The 16,917-nt window shown below is 40.0% G+C and overlaps 3 protein-coding genes across 4 annotated transcripts; all 3 read right to left on the minus strand.

The window, feature by feature from the left end:
• Positions 1–332: 332 nt before the first annotated feature.
• On the minus strand, positions 333–4,715 carry LOC120722963 (serine/threonine-protein kinase pim-1-like). Its single transcript, XM_040014155.1, has 9 exons — positions 4,570–4,715; positions 2,021–2,263; positions 1,782–1,916; positions 1,566–1,660; positions 1,381–1,428; positions 1,059–1,277; positions 771–951; positions 514–684; positions 333–424 (listed from the first exon to the last, which is right to left on the minus strand). Exons 1-9 carry the CDS (start codon positions 4,628–4,630, stop codon positions 333–335), a joined length of 1,245 nt encoding a protein of 414 aa, XP_039870089.1. The 5' UTR covers positions 4,631–4,715.
• A 1,135-nt stretch (positions 4,716–5,850) lies between these two features.
• On the minus strand, positions 5,851–10,588 carry LOC120723065 (serine/threonine-protein kinase pim-1-like). 2 transcript variants are annotated; one of them, XM_040014361.1, is made up of 9 exons: positions 10,482–10,588; positions 7,933–8,175; positions 7,694–7,828; positions 7,478–7,572; positions 7,293–7,340; positions 6,971–7,189; positions 6,683–6,863; positions 6,426–6,596; positions 5,851–6,336 (listed from the first exon to the last, which is right to left on the minus strand). In XM_040014361.1, exons 1-9 carry the CDS (start codon positions 10,540–10,542, stop codon positions 6,245–6,247), a joined length of 1,245 nt encoding a protein of 414 aa, XP_039870295.1. In that variant the 5' UTR covers positions 10,543–10,588; the 3' UTR covers positions 5,851–6,244. The 2 variants fall into 2 exon arrangements, with proteins under 2 accessions (XP_039870295.1, XP_039870294.1); XM_040014360.1 differs by lacking the exon at positions 10,482–10,588 and adding an exon at positions 8,555–8,836 and having other exon boundaries at positions 5,852–6,336.
• Positions 10,589–10,715: 127 nt separating this feature from the next.
• On the minus strand, positions 10,716–16,596 carry LOC120723064 (serine/threonine-protein kinase pim-1-like). Its single transcript, XM_040014359.1, has 9 exons — positions 14,471–16,596; positions 13,849–14,091; positions 13,610–13,744; positions 13,394–13,488; positions 13,209–13,256; positions 12,887–13,105; positions 12,599–12,779; positions 12,342–12,512; positions 10,716–12,252 (listed from the first exon to the last, which is right to left on the minus strand). The coding sequence occupies exons 1-9, from the start codon at positions 14,529–14,531 to the stop codon at positions 12,161–12,163; spliced, it is 1,245 nt and encodes a 414-aa protein (XP_039870293.1). The 5' UTR covers positions 14,532–16,596; the 3' UTR covers positions 10,716–12,160.
• Positions 16,597–16,917: the final 321 nt, after the last annotated feature.

Genomic DNA, 16,917 nt, shown 5'->3' on the forward strand with positions numbered 1-16,917 from the left:
TTAAAGTATTTTATTACATTTAACTAATCAAATTAGGCCAATTTTGATGGAGCTCCTGACCCAGCCCAAGCTCTCTATGAAGACGAGGAAAAACTCCCCGGGGGGTCAGATCGATGGGAAGAAACCTCGGGAAAGCCCATTCAAAGAGAGATCCCCTTTCCTGGGACGGCTGGGGGGGTTACAGGAACTCCAGGATAGCAAAATTTAGAATAGGCCAAAAAAACTAAAAACACACTTTTCCTGTAAAAAAGTTAATAAAAAGAAAGTTAGGTAATGTATCACACTTATATGACACAATATGAAGTGTGTGTCTGTGTGTGAGAGAGACGGGCTTATCTGAGCCAGGGGTGAAGCTGGAGGTCCCCCAGCGTTGGGCGCTTCTCCGGGACGTTGGTTAAACATGCGTCCAAGAAGTTCCGGCAGTCTGGAGAGAAAGAAAGGAGAAAACAGATGAAGATGATAGTTCCAGTGATCCAAGCCATCAGTGAATGTTGAAGCGTGACGTTTTCTTACGTGGCGACAGATCCTTGTTGAATTTCAGTTCCTTTTGGAGGAACGTCATGGTATTAAAGTCCCCCACATGAAGCGCTTCATACAGCACCACTCCCATTTGCCACACCGTGGTGGGTCCGGCCCTGTATTTTTTGCGTCCGTAACATTCGGGAGGGGTGTGAATAGGTGTACCTAATAAACAGACACAATGACAATTTCTTGTAAAACAAAAGGCACAAATTGCTACATGTGTGAAGAGCAGGAGCTGAATATGTTACCATAGAAGAGGCGGTACACCGATCGCTCCTTAGCAAAGCAGCTCAGTCCAAAGTCGATGATACGCACACGAGGCACATCTGAGCCGGTCTCAATCAGAATGTTCTCACTCTTGATGTCCCGGTGAAAGATGCGTTTATCCTCCAGGTGCTTTGCTGCATCAACCAGCTGCTTCAGAATGACCTGGAAAAGATGAAAAAGACAGTAATGAGTCAACAGGTTGATGCTTCTCTGATACTCTGTGCTTTGATTGAATGCTGTACAGTCTAAGGCTCTTCCAGTCAACTTACCTTGGCCTTTTCCTCTGGTAAACATCCTCCATTTGCTGTGATGTAATCATGCAGGTCCACAGCGGGGACGGGTCTCTCCAGCACCAGGATCAGCTCTGTGCCGAGGTCAAACCAGTCCAGCAGAGACACGGGTGCTGACGCTCCCACTGGTCCATCCGCTTCAGCTGCAAGCTTCAGCATAATGGCCACTTCCACCGAGACCCGCTTCCCGTTTTCACCCTGATATATTCCAACAAAGTGGATGATGAGGAAGAGACGTTCCACAGGTGAACGCTGCACTCAGTCCAGGAATGTAAAAACAGTTCAAGTGTTGCACACTTACCGTCACTTTGATGGGGATTCTGTCCTTTGGAATGTGTTTGATGGCTACCTAAAAGACACAGAGCATTGGTGAGCATTTCCTCCGTATGACATCACTAAAGGTGTGAAACAGCACACGTCTCAGCTTACGATATTATCCCTTATCTGCGTTACTGCCTGTCTTACTCCCACCATCTGAACACTTACTGGGCAACGATCCGTTATCCGGTAGCCAGCAAACACTGCTCCACAGCCGCCTCCTCCAAGATGGTGCTCCTCCACGTATCTGGCCTGGAATTCACCTGAAAAGACAAACACACATGTTGTTTTACTACAGCTGTGACACAAATGACTCTCTGCTGTAGCCTAAATGTTCATTTTGCTCTTCACCTGAGTATAAAAGCCAAGCTGCTTGCTACTTACGTCTCTGGTCAGCTGCTAAATTTTGGGCGCTGTGTTTGGTTTTGTCCCCTTTCTTTCTCTTGGGTGGCTCTTTGCTGTCTCCTGCAGACTTCCTCCTGCCATCTTTCATGCACCCATTTGTGCTTTGACTGCAGTCTGCAGATGTGGAAAACACCAAAAGCACATCAGCTCATTAGATCATAGACACAAATATCTCCTTCATCTCCTTAATCTACCCCTCACTCAACTAATTAGTCTACCTTTACCAGCGTCCAAGGAGGAAGACGCTTGCTCCTTGTCACCGCTCGTAGGCTCAGCAAGTTTAGGCTTCTTTGCTGGACTGGTTGTGCCCGCTGCATCTTGCTGGACCTTACGCTTCACTCCTTTGACCTCATGAGCGTCTGAGCTGGTGGAAGGAGCAGCCTGCTCAGTGACCCTCCTCCTTTTTACGGGGGTCTTCCTTTCAGGACTGGCCTTTCTTTTAGCCATCCTGTTCTTAGAGTCTGTAAACAACAACACAGTAGTGAAAAAGAGTGCTCGACATCAGGACTGGAAGGATTTTGATGGCATTCTAATAAGTTTATCCTTTTGATAAAAACAGAGCAACACCAGTGCATACTAGGTCTACTAAGTGTTAGATCTTCATGACACTTGTTGGTCTGTTTTTACTGCTGAGTCCAAGAATAAACTTGTCCCATTATTTTACCAAAGACAAAGTGCCCCAGTAACCTTTCTTTGATTAGACATGTTGTATTTCTGCTATTTTCACTCAAACACAGGATTCAAATGATTCATTTTATACACAGAGTGTCAACATTTTTAGAAATGTAGATTCTGTTATTTGGGGGATTTTACACAGATTTGATGTATTTGTTTACTTACTTTGATCTCCTGGATCTTTCTTATCTGCTGGACTTGTATTTTTTCTCGTTTCCTTGTTCATCTTAATTTTTAAAATCTTTCAAACAGGAAAACGTAGTGAATATTTCTTCAAATGTGTGTGCTTGTCCTTTCTAAGCTGTTTAAGCGAGTTCTGCAAGTGAGCTTTCAAAATAAACTCAGGAGACTATGGCAACAGAATCTTGCCTTTCAGTGACATCACTGACTGCCAGTAAACGTGTTCCCATGTAGTTTAAAGAGAAACGCTGTGGCACACTTAGCCATAATATTTCATATAATTGAATAAGTCGTCGATATATCCAGCTATAACAGTTCTTTTTAAATTTTGCATTTATTCTTTATATAGTGAAACTACTAGACCTTATTTCTCTTTTTAAATCTAGAGGCAACCACGCTTTTGAGGTTGTATCACCTTCCAGTTTTATATTAAAGTACATTAATTCATGTGTACGGACTATTTTCTAAAATAAAAACATCATAGTTACCCAACACCCAGTTTTTGTGTGAATTGCTACGGTTAACTAGCTATTGGTGTTAATTTACTGATTAACTTACAAAACACGTACAAAACTCAACTTACTGAAAAAGTTCCACAGTGGCTTCCATCCTTATGTTGATTAGTCCACTTTAAGGCATAACACCTCAAACTTGGGGCCCATGTCACCCCTACTTGCTGCCTGTATATTTAAGTGACGAAATATAAAGCAATTTGGCGCTTGAAGTTCCTTTTTTGTTAGCGAGGATTTATTTGTTGTTGAGTCCAATGTTAAAATATGTTCTTTAAAAAGCATAAAAAAAAGATATTTAATATATCTTTTTTAACCCATGTGAAATACAGGAAATTATCAAAGTATTAATTCAATAAATCTAAATCTTCCAAAAAGGAAGCAAAATATGTAGCCTTTTTCTTTTTAATCAAAGTCAAGGATTTAATAAACAGGTTTAAGTCGTTCTTCCAGTGAACTAAGGTTGGTTTGGTCTTAAAAAAAATTGACATTCATGTATATACTGCTTACATAAGATTAAATGTATTGGGTTGTTTTTATTAAAGCTATATTGGCTTTATTTAAAACTAATATAGCTTTAAATAAAATTTCCCTTAAGTCTTCCCTGAAAAATTGAAGAAATTAACTTTCAACCCATCTGGACCAGGGGATTTAGTAAACGCCATTTTCTTAACAGATGCATCTAACTCTTCAATTCTAAAATCAGATTCACAAAATTCCTTAAATGATTCATCAATTTGAGGGATTAAATTATTTGTTTGATCAAAACAGACATCACAGTCTGCTTGGGAGAACTGTGAGGAATATAGATTGGAATAGAATGTATAAACTTCATCTTGCAAAATTTTAGGGTCATCACATTCAATGCCATCAATTAAGAAGGAAGATATAAAATTTATTTTTGCCTACTCTTTTCTAAATTAAAAAAAATATATATCAAATTGTCATTTTTCTTTAAGCAGCGGTTCATTCGCATTTTCTAGTTTAGCAACTTTAATTTTACAATGACCATCTATGCAGTGTTAAACTCTACAGCCTTAGCCAAACTGGCGACCATAGCTGCACTCTGTCTGTTTTGTTCTCTGATATCTTCCAGTTGTGTTTCAAATTTCTTCTCAAGTCCCAGAATGGCTTCAAAGATTGTTTTATTGGAGATACCATCTTCCTCTGAAGATTTGTTCTTTTCTCCTCTGGTGGTTGTTTGGACAGAGTTGGCGGCGCTGAGTCTGCTCCGCTTTCTTGTTTGTTTAGGCCCACATTAGCCGCTTCGATGTTAGCATAGCCATGATCACTGACTTTAGCATGTGAAGACGTCTTAGCATTACAGTTTGGTGGTACAAATTGCAGCTTTTTATGTTTAATAATCTTGTGGGCATATTCAACTGGAAGGAGAATAAACTTACTTAGCAAATTGTGCGCTCTTTCGGTGCTCCTGAAAAAACACACGACCGTTAAAGCCGCCATCTTGATGCCACCCTCTGGCGGTCAAGTGTACTTTCAACAAAGTATGCAGTGCTGCAAAGCAGTTAATGAGACCTTTTTTTTTCCTTTTTTTTTACACATACCAGTGCTAATAAGCTGCTCTTTTATTAGGCCCCGAACTCTGACCCCAGAGGGAATAACATCTGTGGAGTTATTTGTGTTGGAAAATCTCTGTGAGTCACTCGCTTTCGTTAGCTACCTGTTAAGTTTAGATAATGTATTTTACTGGCCGATTAAGCTCAAAAACATTTGGAAAAAAATAATCGGGAGCTATGAGAATGTAGTGTGTTGTTTTACTTATCTTGTTGTTCCTTACAGTGTGGTATAAGTGTTGAATGTTATAAGCTACAGATGTTACTGCCGATGCTAGGCTAGGTGTGAGCCTAGCCTAGCATGTTAAGAACCCAAGATGGAATGGAAATCCATTGTTCCACTGTATTTCATTCAGCTGGATTATACATAATATATTTAATGTAGGTTCTAGTGCATTATTAATATTTCATATAAAAAATCCTCCTGTCTGTGTCAAACAATGCTGTCCAAAGTATCCCTGTTGTAGGTTAAACTTTCCCATTTACAAACACTCCTGACTTTAATGGTCTTTGCAGCTTACAAAGATTTGGCTTATGTAAGCTGTATCCTTCAAATTATGCAGTTGTTTGAAATAAGTTCATACCACCTGTTTGAGTAGTGTGTGGTATTACTTGACAAATACAAAAATATTTTATGTTTAAAGTCAAAATGTCTGTAGAAGCAGTTGCATTCACGAAAAATGTTCCCATTTGGAGTTGCAACACAACAGGGTTACAGAGGGTATTTGATTGATATAGCACAAAATCACAACAACGGTTGCCTCAAGGCACCTTGTATTGAAAGGTAAAAACCTAACAATAATGCAAAGGAAAGAAAGACAGAAACCCCCATGTCACAGACTGGAAATGAGACTGCAGTTGGACCAAAGAGCAGACGCAATCACTTGAACTATTTACAAGATTTATTAATGAGAGGAGTCATAAACAGAAACTCTGCACAGGTGCCGTGGGAAACCTGAGTTAAGTGGTACTTGTGGAGAGTTTGCACTTACTGGTAAATGCAGGCCAGTAGTTAAACTTTAACCTGATTCATTTTCAGTTTTCTTCTTTTTTGGGTAAAAAACAATCCTTGAAATGGTAATAAAAGAGTATTCTCACCAAAGTTGAATTTAACAAGTTTTATTTTGATGGAAATTAAATGTTCAGACTTTTACTAAATTTTATTTGATTAATTAAAGTATTTTATTACATTTAACTAATCAAATTAGGCCAATTTTGATGGAGCTCCTGACCCAGCCCAAGCTCTCTATGAAGACGAGGAAAAACTCCCCGGGGGGTCAGATCGATGGGAAGAAACCTCGGGAAAGCCCATTCAAAGAGAGATCCCCTTTCCTGGGACGGCTGGGGGGGTTACAGGAACTCCAGGATAGCAAAATTTAGAATAGGCCAAAAAAACTAAAAACACACTTTTCCTGTAAAAAAGTTAATAAAAAGAAAGTTAGGTAATGTATCACACTTATATGACACAATATGAAGTGTGTGTCTGTGTGTGAGAGAGACGGGCTTATCTGAGCCAGGGGTGAAGCTGGAGGTCCCCCAGCGTTGGGCGCTTCTCCGGGACGTTGGTTAAACATGCGTCCAAGAAGTTCCGGCAGTCTGGAGAGAAAGAAAGGAGAAAACAGATGAAGATGATAGTTCCAGTGATCCAAGCCATCAGTGAATGTTGAAGCGTGACGTTTTCTTACGTGGCGACAGATCCTTGCTGAATTTCAGTTCCTTTTGGAGGAACGTCATGGTATTAAAGTCCCCCACATGAAGCGCTTCATACAGCACCACTCCCATTTGCCACACCGTGGTGGGTCCGGCCCTGTATTTTTTGCGTCCGTAACATTCGGGAGGGGTGTGAATAGGTGTACCTAATAAACAGACACAATGACAATTTCTTGTAAAACAAAAGGCACAAATTGCTACATGTGTGAAGAGCAGGAGCTGAATATGTTACCATAGAAGAGGCGGTACACCGATCGCTCCTTAGCAAAGCAGCTCAGTCCAAAGTCGATGATACGCACACGAGGCACATCTGAGCCGGTCTCAATCAGAATGTTCTCACTCTTGATGTCCCGGTGAAAGATGCGTTTATCCTCCAGGTGCTTTGCTGCATCAACCAGCTGCTTCAGAATGACCTGGAAAAGATGAAAAAGACAGTAATGAGTCAACAGGTTGATGCTTCTCTGATACTCTGTGCTTTGATTGAATGCTGTACAGTCTAAGGCTCTTCCAGTCAACTTACCTTGGCCTTTTCCTCTGGTAAACATCCTCCATTTGCTGTGATGTAATCATGCAGGTCCACAGCGGGGACGGGTCTCTCCAGCACCAGGATCAGCTCTGTGCCGAGGTCAAACCAGTCCAGCAGAGACACGGGTGCTGACGCTCCCACTGGTCCATCCGCTTCAGCTGCAAGCTTCAGCATAATGGCCACTTCCACCGAGACCCGCTTCCCGTTTTCACCCTGATATATTCCAACAAAGTGGATGATGAGGAAGAGACGTTCCACAGGTGAACGCTGCACTCAGTCCAGGAATGTAAAAACAGTTCAAGTGTTGCACACTTACCGTCACTTTGATGGGGATTCTGTCCTTTGGAATGTGTTTGATGGCTACCTAAAAGACACAGAGCATTGGTGAGCATTTCCTCCGTATGACATCACTAAAGGTGTGAAACAGCACACGTCTCAGCTTACGATATTATCCCTTATCTGCGTTACTGCCTGTCTTACTCCCACCATCTGAACACTTACTGGGCAACGATCCGTTATCCGGTAGCCAGCAAACACTGCTCCACAGCCGCCTCCTCCAAGATGGTGCTCCTCCACGTATCTGGCCTGGAATTCACCTGAAAAGACAAACACACATGTTGTTTTACTACAGCTGTGACACAAATGACTCTCTGCTGTAGCCTAAATGTTCATTTTGCTCTTCACCTGAGTATAAAAGCCAAGCTGCTTGCTACTTACGTCTCTGGTCAGCTGCTAAATTTTGGGCGCTGTGTTTGGTTTTGTCCCCTTTCTTTCTCTTGGGTGGCTCTTTGCTGTCTCCTGCAGACTTCCTCCTGCCATCTTTCATGCACCCATTTGTGCTTTGACTGCAGTCTGCAGATGTGGAAAACACCAAAAGCACATCAGCTCATTAGATCATAGACACAAATATCTCCTTCATCTCCTTAATCTACCCCTCACTCAACTAATTAGTCTACCTTTACCAGCGTCCAAGGAGGAAGACGCTTGCTCCTTGTCACCGCTCGTAGGCTCAGCAAATTTAGGCTTCTTTGCTGGACTGGTTGTGCCCGCTGCATCTTGCTGGACCTTACGCTTCACTCCTTTGACCTCATGAGCGTCTGCGCTGGTGGAAGGAGCAGCCTGCTCAGTGACCCTCCTCCTTTTTACGGGGGTCTTCCTTTCAGGACTGGCCTTTCTTTTAGCCATCCTGTTCTTAGAGTCTGTAAACAACAACACAGTAGTGAAAAAGAGTGCTCGACATCAGGACTGGAAGGATTTTGATGGCATTCTAATAAGTTTATCCTTTTGATAAAAACAGAGCAACACCAGTGCATACTAGGTCTACTAAGTGTTAGATCTTCATGACACTTGTTGGTCTGTTTTTACTGCTGAGTCCAAGAATAAACTTGTCCCATTATTTTACCAAAGACAAAGTGCCCCAGTAACCTTTCTTTGATTAGACATGTTGTATTTCTGCTATTTTCACTCAAACACAGGATTCAAATGATTCATTTTATACACAGAGTGTCAACATTTTTAGAAATGTAGATTCTGTTATTTGGGGGATTTTACACAGATTTGATGTATTTGTTTACTTACTTTGATCTCCTGGATCTTTCTTATCTGCTGGACTTGTATTTTTTCTCGTTTCCTTGTTCATCTTAATTTTTAAAATCTTTCAAACAGGAAAATGTAGTGAATATTTCTTCAAATGTGTGTGCTTGTCCTTTCTAAGCTGTTTAAGCGAGTTCTGCAAGTGAGCTTTCAAAATAAACTCAGGAGACTATGGCAACAGAATCTTGCCTTTCAGTGACATCACTGACTGCCAGTAAACGTGTTCCCATGTAGTTTAAAGAGAAACGCTGTGGCACACTTAGCCATAATATTTCATATAATTGAATAAGTCGTCGATATATCCAGCTATAAGAGTTCTTTTTAAATTTTGCATTTATTCTTTATATAGTGAAACTACTAGACCTTATTTCTCTTTTTAAATCTAGAGGCAACCACGCTTTTGAGGTTGTATCACCTTCCAGTTTTATATTAAAGTACATTAATTCATGTGTACGGACTATTTTCTAAAATAAAAACATCATAGTTACCCAACACCCAGTTTTTGTGTGAATTGCTACGGTTAACTAGCTATTGGTGTTAATTTACTGATTAACTTACAAAACACGTACAAAACTCAACTTACTGAAAAAGTTCCACAGTGGCTTCCATCCTTATGTTGATTAGTCCACTTTAAGGCATAACACCCCAAACTTGGGGCCCATGTCACCCCTACTTGCTGCCTGTATATTTAAGTGACGAAATATAAAGCAATTTGGCGCTTGAAGTTCCTTTTTTGTTAGCGAGGATTTATTTGTTGTTGAGTCCAATGTTAAAATATGTTCTTTAAAAAGCATAAAAAAAAGATATTTAATATATCTTTTTTAACCCATGTGAAATACAGGAAATTATCAAAGTATTAATTCAATAAATCTAAATCTTCCAAAAAGGAAGCAAAATATGTAGCCTTTTTCTTTTTAATCAAAGTCAAGGATTTAATAAACAGGTTTAAGTCGTTCTTCCAGTGAACTAAGGTTGGTTTGGTCTTAAAAAAAAATTGACATTCATGTATATACTGCTTACATAAGATTAAATGTATTGGGTTGTTTTTATTAAAGCTATATTGGCTTTATTTGAAACTAATATAGCTTTAAATAAAATTTCCCTTAAGTCTTCCCTGAAAAATTGAAGAAATTAACTTTCAACCCATCTGGACCAGGGGATTTAGTAAACGCCATTTTCTTAACAGATGCATCTAACTCTTCAATTCTAAAATCAGATTCACAAAATTCCTTAAATGATTCATCAATTTGAGGGATTAAATTATTTGTTTGATCAAAACAGACATCACAGTCTGCTTGGGAGAACTGTGAGGAATATAGATTGGAATAGAATGTATAAACTTCATCTTGCAAAATTTTAGGGTCATCACATTCAATGCCATCAATTAAGAAGGAAGATATAAAATTTATTTTTGCCTACGCTTTTCTAAATTAAAAAAATATATATCAAATTGTCATTTTTCTTTAAGCAGCGGTTCATTCGCATTTTCTAGTTTAGCAACTTTAATTTTACAATGACCATCTATGCAGTGTTAAACTCTACAGCCTTAGCCAAACTGGCGACCATAGCTGCACTCTGTCTGTTTTGTTCTCTGATATCTTCCAGTTGTGTTTCAAATTTCTTCTCAAGTCCCAGAATGGCTTCAAAGATTGTTTTATTGGAGATACCATCTTCCTCTGAAGATTTGTTCTTTTCTCCTCTGGTGGTTGTTTGGACAGAGTTGGCAGCGCTGAGTCTGCTCCGCTTTCTTGTTTGTTTAGGCCCACATTAGCCGCTTCGATGTTAGCATAGCCATGATCACTGACTTTAGCATGTGAAGACGTCTTAGCATTACAGTTTGGTGGTACAAATTGCAGCTTTTTATGTTTAATAATCTTGTGGGCATATTCAACTGGAAGGAGAATAAACTTACTTAGCAAATTGTGCGCTCTTTCGGTGCTCCTGAAAAAACACACGACCGTTAAAACCGCCATCTTGATGCCACCCTCTGGCGGTCAAGTGTACTTTCAACAAAGTATGCAGTGCTGCAAAGCAGTTAATGAGACCTTTTCTTTTTCTTTTTTTTTTTTTAAATATATCAGTGCTAATAAGCTGCTCTTTTATTAGGCCCCAAACTCTGACCCCAGAGGGAATAACATCTGTGGAGTTATTTGTGTTGGAAAATCTCTGTGAGTCACTCGCTTTCGTTAGCTACCTGTTAAGTTTAGATAATGTATTTTACTGGCCGATTAAGCTCAAAAACATTTGGAAAAAAATAATCGGGAGCTATGAGAATGTAGTGTGTTGTTTTACTTATCTTGTTGTTCCTTACAGTGTGGTATAAGTGTTGAATGTTATAAGCTACAGATGTTACTGCCGATGCTAGGCTAGGTGTGAGCCTAGCCTAGCATGTTAAGAACCCAAGATGGAATGGAAATCCATTGTTCCACTGTATTTCATTCAGCTGGATTATACATAATATATTTAATGTAGGTTCTAGTGCATTATTAATATTTCATATAAAAAATCCTCCTGTCTGTGTCAAACAATGCTGTCCAAAGTATCCCTGTTGTAGGTTAAACTTTCCCATTTACAAACACTCCTGACTTTAATGGTCTTTGCAGCTTACAAAGATTTGGCTTATGTAAGCTGTATCCTTCAAATTATGCAGTTGTTTGAAATAAGTTCATACCACCTGTTTGAGTAGTGTGTGGTATTACTTGACAAATACAAAAATATTTTATGTTTAAAGTCAAAATGTCTGTAGAAGCAGTTGCATTCACGAAAAATGTTCCCATTTGGAGTTGCAACACAACAGGGTTACAGAGGGTATTTGATTGATATAGCACAAAATCACAACAACGGTTGCCTCAAGGCACCTTGTATTGAAAGGTAAAAACCTAACAATAATGCAAAGGAAAGAAAGACAGAAACCCCCATGTCACAGACTGGAAATGAGACTGCAGTTGGACCAAAGAGCAGACGCAATCACTTGAACTATTTACAAGATTTATTAATGAGAGGAGTCATAAACAGAAACTCTGCACAGGTGCCGTGGGAAACCTGAGTTAAGTGGTACTTGTGGAGAGTTTGCACTTACTGGTAAATGCAGGCCAGTAGTTAAACTTTAACCTGATTCATTTTCAGTTTTCTTCTTTTTTGGGTAAAAAACAATCCTTGAAATGGTAATAAAAGAGTATTCTCACCAAAGTTGAATTTAACAAGTTTTATTTTGATGGAAATTAAATGTTCAGACTTTTACTAAATTTTATTTGATTAATTAAAGTATTTTATTACATTTAACTAATCAAATTAGGCCAATTTTGATGGAGCTCCTGACCCAGCCCAAGCTCTCTATGAAGACGAGGAAAAACTCCCCGGGGGGTCAGATCGATGGGAAGAAACCTCGGGAAAGCCCATTCAAAGAGAGATCCCCTTTCCTGGGACGGCTGGGGGGGTTACAGGAACTCCAGGATAGCAAAATTTAGAATAGGCCAAAAAAACTAAAAACACACTTTTCCTGTAAAAAAGTTAATAAAAAGAAAGTTAGGTAATGTATCACACTTATATGACACAATATGAAGTGTGTGTCTGTGTGTGAGAGAGACGGGCTTATCTGAGCCAGGGGTGAAGCTGGAGGTCCCCCAGCGTTGGGCGCTTCTCCGGGACGTTGGTTAAACATGCGTCCAAGAAGTTCCGGCAGTCTGGAGAGAAAGAAAGGAGAAAACAGATGAAGATGATAGTTCCAGTGATCCAAGCCATCAGTGAATGTTGAGGCGTGACGTTTTCTTACGTGGCGACAGATCCTTGTTGAATTTCAGTTCCTTTTGGAGGAACGTCATGGTATTAAAGTCCCCCACATGAAGCGCTTCATACAGCACCACTCCCATTTGCCACACCGTGGTGGGTCCGGCCCTGTATTTTTTGCGTCCGTAACATTCGGGAGGGGTGTGAATAGGTGTACCTAATAAACAGACACAATGACAATTTCTTGTAAAACAAAAGGCACAAATTGCTACATGTGTGAAGAGCAGGAGCTGAATATGTTACCATAGAAGAGGCGGTACACCGATCGCTCCTTAGCAAAGCAGCTCAGTCCAAAGTCGATGATACGCACACGAGGCACATCTGAGCCGGTCTCAATCAGAATGTTCTCACTCTTGATGTCCCGGTGAAAGATGCGTTTATCCTCCAGGTGCTTTGCTGCATCAACCAGCTGCTTCAGAATGACCTGGAAAAGATGAAAAAGACAGTAATGAGTCAACAGGTTGATGCTTCTCTGATACTCTGTGCTTTGATTGAATGCTGTACAGTCTAAGGCTCTTCCAGTCAACTTACCTTGGCCTTTTCCTCTGGTAAACATCCTCCATTTGCTGTGATGTAATCATGCAGGTCCACAGCGGGGACGGGTCTCTCCAGCACCAGGATCAGCTCTGTGCCGAGGTCAAACCAGTCCAGCAGAGACACGGGTGCTGACGCTCCCACTGGTCCATCCGCTTCAGCTGCAAGCTTCAGCATAATGGCCACTTCCACCGAGACCCGCTTCCCGTTTTCACCCTGATATATTCCAACAAAGTGGATGATGAGGAAGAGACGTTCCACAGGTGAACGCTGCACTCAGTCCAGGAATGTAAAAACAGTTCAAGTGTTGCACACTTACCGTCACTTTGATGGGGATTCTGTCCTTTGGAATGTGTTTGATGGCTACCTAAAAGACACAGAGCATTGGTGAGCATTTCCTCCGTATGACATCACTAAAGGTGTGAAACAGCACACGTCTCAGCTTACGATATTATCCCTTATCTGCGTTACTGCCTGTCTTACTCCCACCATCTGAACACTTACTGGGCAACGATCCGTTATCCGGTAGCCAGCAAACACTGCTCCACAGCCGCCTCCTCCAAGATGGTGCTCCTCCACGTATCTGGCCTGGAATTCACCTGAAAAGACAAACACACATGTTGTTTTACTACAGCTGTGACACAAATGACTCTCTGCTGTAGCCTAAATGTTCATTTTGCTCTTCACCTGAGTATAAAAGCCAAGCTGCTTGCTACTTACGTCTCTGGTCAGCTGCTAAATTTTGGGCGCTGTGTTTGGTTTTGTCCCCTTTCTTTCTCTTGGGTGGCTCTTTGCTGTCTCCTGCAGACTTCCTCCTGCCATCTTTCATGCACCCATTTGTGCTTTGACTGCAGTCTGCAGATGTGGAAAACACCAAAAGCACATCAGCTCATTAGATCATAGACACAAATATCTCCTTCATCTCCTTAATCTACCCCTCACTCAACTAATTAGTCTACCTTTACCAGCGTCCAAGGAGGAAGACGCTTGCTCCTTGTCACCGCTCGTAGGCTCAGCAAATTTAGGCTTCTTTGCTGGACTGGTTGTGCCCGCTGCATCTTGCTGGACCTTACGCTTCACTCCTTTGACCTCATGAGCGTCTGCGCTGGTGGAAGGAGCAGCCTGCTCAGTGACCCTCCTCCTTTTTACGGGGGTCTTCCTTTCAGGACTGGCCTTTCTTTTAGCCATCCTGTTCTTAGAGTCTGTAAACAACAACACAGTAGTGAAAAAGAGTGCTCGACATCAGGACTGGAAGGATTTTGATGGCATTCTAATAAGTTTATCCTTTTGATAAAAACAGAGCAACACCAGTGCATACTAGGTCTACTAAGTGTTAGATCTTCATGACACTTGTTGGTCTGTTTTTACTGCTGAGTCCAAGAATAAACTTGTCCCATTATTTTACCAAAGACAAAGTGCCCCAGTAACCTTTCTTTGATTAGACATGTTGTATTTCTGCTATTTTCACTCAAACACAGGATTCAAATGATTCATTTTATACACAGAGTGTCAACATTTTTAGAAATGTAGATTCTGTTATTTGGGGGATTTTACACAGATTTGATGTATTTGTTTACTTACTTTGATCTCCTGGATCTTTCTTATCTGCTGGACTTGTATTTTTTCTCGTTTCCTTGTTCATCTTAATTTTTAAAATCTTTCAAACAGGAAAATGTAGTGAATATTTCTTCAAATGTGTGTGCTTGTCCTTTCTAAGCTGTTTAAGCGAGTTCTGCAAGTGAGCTTTCAAAATAAACTCAGGAGACTATGGCAACAGAATCTTGCCTTTCAGTGACATCACTGACTGCCAGTAAACGTGTTCCCATGTAGTTTAAAGAGAAACGCTGTGGCACACGAAGCCATAACATTTCATATAATTCAATAATTTCATATTAATTTAACTGTTTCTTTCCTTATATTTTTATATATTTTTTTATATTTTAATATTGTTTATATAAAGACTTGATGTGTGGCTGCCAATTTGAACAGTTCTGGTTGACCTAATACTTATAAACACAGTGTCAGCTACGTTGTCATCTGATTTAATGTATTTATTTACATTAAACTTTCTTATTATATCAAACGATTAACCAATAACAGAGTGTGTTACTATCAAATGTGAAATAAAATATAACAGTTTTTTTATAAAGGCATTGGTAACTGTTTTTTTTTTGTATTTTTTTCTGTTAGGATCATTCAGTAATACAATGTGCACGTAGGTCTGACCATCAATTTCTATCACTTGGTCAAAGGTTGAGAGTTGGGTGTCATCCCGAGACTGCTCCAGTGGAAAATCTCTCACGGGGTGGCAGGCCCTTGTAGTGAGGCCCTAGTGAGTCTCCTCCCCCCGCGTCACCCTGAGCCCAGACACTACACGCTACTAAAAGTTGTGATCACATCCCCACATACTGCCCCAAAATTTATTATTAAACCCCAGCCAATTTGTTTCCAAAATTAGGGGATGTGACAGGCACAAACTAACTGCAGCCTTTATCCTATGTGTGGTGTGACGCAGAACACCTAAGGTATCCGTCTGTGCCGCCCTTGGTGCTTTGGGTGCAGTGCCTGTTGCTTCGTGGGCCCAGGGAGGCAGAGGGGGAATACGAAAAGTCTAAAGACACCATTTGACCTTAGAACTGAAGAAGCTTCTGGGATGAGAGGTGAAACGTCTTCAAGCAACTTAAAGAAGTCCAGACGCTTTTCTTTCCAAGCTCCTTAGACTCTAAAGACAAGAGTTTGCACTTTAAGGAATGTCAACAAAAGGGAAGACTGATATATATATATATATATATATATATATATATATATATATATATATATATCTTCATAATGACAAAAACACACTTTAAATCTATCATGAATTTGTTGAGAGGACCAGTCCTCTATGCAGGTATCTTCCGACATACAAGCTGAATCAGGATAACTTGGGCTCCCCTTAGCTGTCCAATATCAGGCTCACTGTGCCCATCTCATGCTCTTGTGGTAGGAAAGATGCGCTTCAAGTTCATATTATGAAAAAAAAAAATTATTGTTGGTTTAAGAATAAAGTCAAAATTCTATTAAGAGATAAAAGTTGAAATGTGGAGATTATAGTTGTTTTAGGATAAACTTCCAAATCTGCTATACCCTCTAAAAAATTATTTGTTTAGATGAGTTAGTGAAAAAAACTTAATCAGCCTTCTTATCATATTTTAGGATACAACATCCATCCTACATATTTCTTAAAGGTGTAACAATCGATATCCTTGCATCTGTCCATTGCCAGCCATTGATTTTTTTTATACAAATCCAGCCAACAAGCTTGTGTATTTTTTCTAACCGTATTGTGCAAGTGTTGCACAATATGGTTAATACATTTGTAATAAATGTAGTGCTGTCAGCATTAATCTCGTTAAAATGACGTTAACGCCATAACTGCATTAACAGGTAAATCTCAGTTAGCGAGTTATTGCTGATCGCCCGTGCATGGGGCTGGAATGCGTTAACGAGCTAACCGCGCTAACACCGTCAGATTAACGCTGACAGCACTAAATAAAAAATAAATAATCTCCTTGTAACTGAAACCAATTCTAAACTATGATTTCACTAACTCTATTATGATTTATTTGCTAAATCGCAGTCTTGCAGTGTTAGTGAAACGTCTCTGAAGTGGAACTGCAGCAAACAGCTAACAGAAGCTAATTGCAGCTAACAGTAGCATAAATAGCAGAACTTACCTACAGAAAGGATCAGGACCGTGATAGATGAGCCATGATACTTTTGCAATAGACTGCTGTTGCTTATCTATTGAAATCTATTTACTATACCTCAAAAAAGCATGAGTGTAGCAATGTTAATTGCCCATTACCAATATGGTGAGTAATGAGGGTTCCTAACATGCTCTATGAGCTATACTGACAATTTAGCTATGTACCAGTTATCATAGTTATGTGCAATGTTATAAATGAAAATAATTTTACTTATCTTATAAAATGGGTTAAGGATAAGTTAGCTGTTGTCATTCGCATATTTTAATGAGTCCTTTACCC

Source organism: Simochromis diagramma, unplaced genomic scaffold (assembly GCF_900408965.1).
Source record: "Simochromis diagramma unplaced genomic scaffold, fSimDia1.1 OVJJ01000669.1, whole genome shotgun sequence".
Classification (NCBI taxonomy): Eukaryota; Metazoa; Chordata; class Actinopteri; order Cichliformes; family Cichlidae; genus Simochromis; species Simochromis diagramma.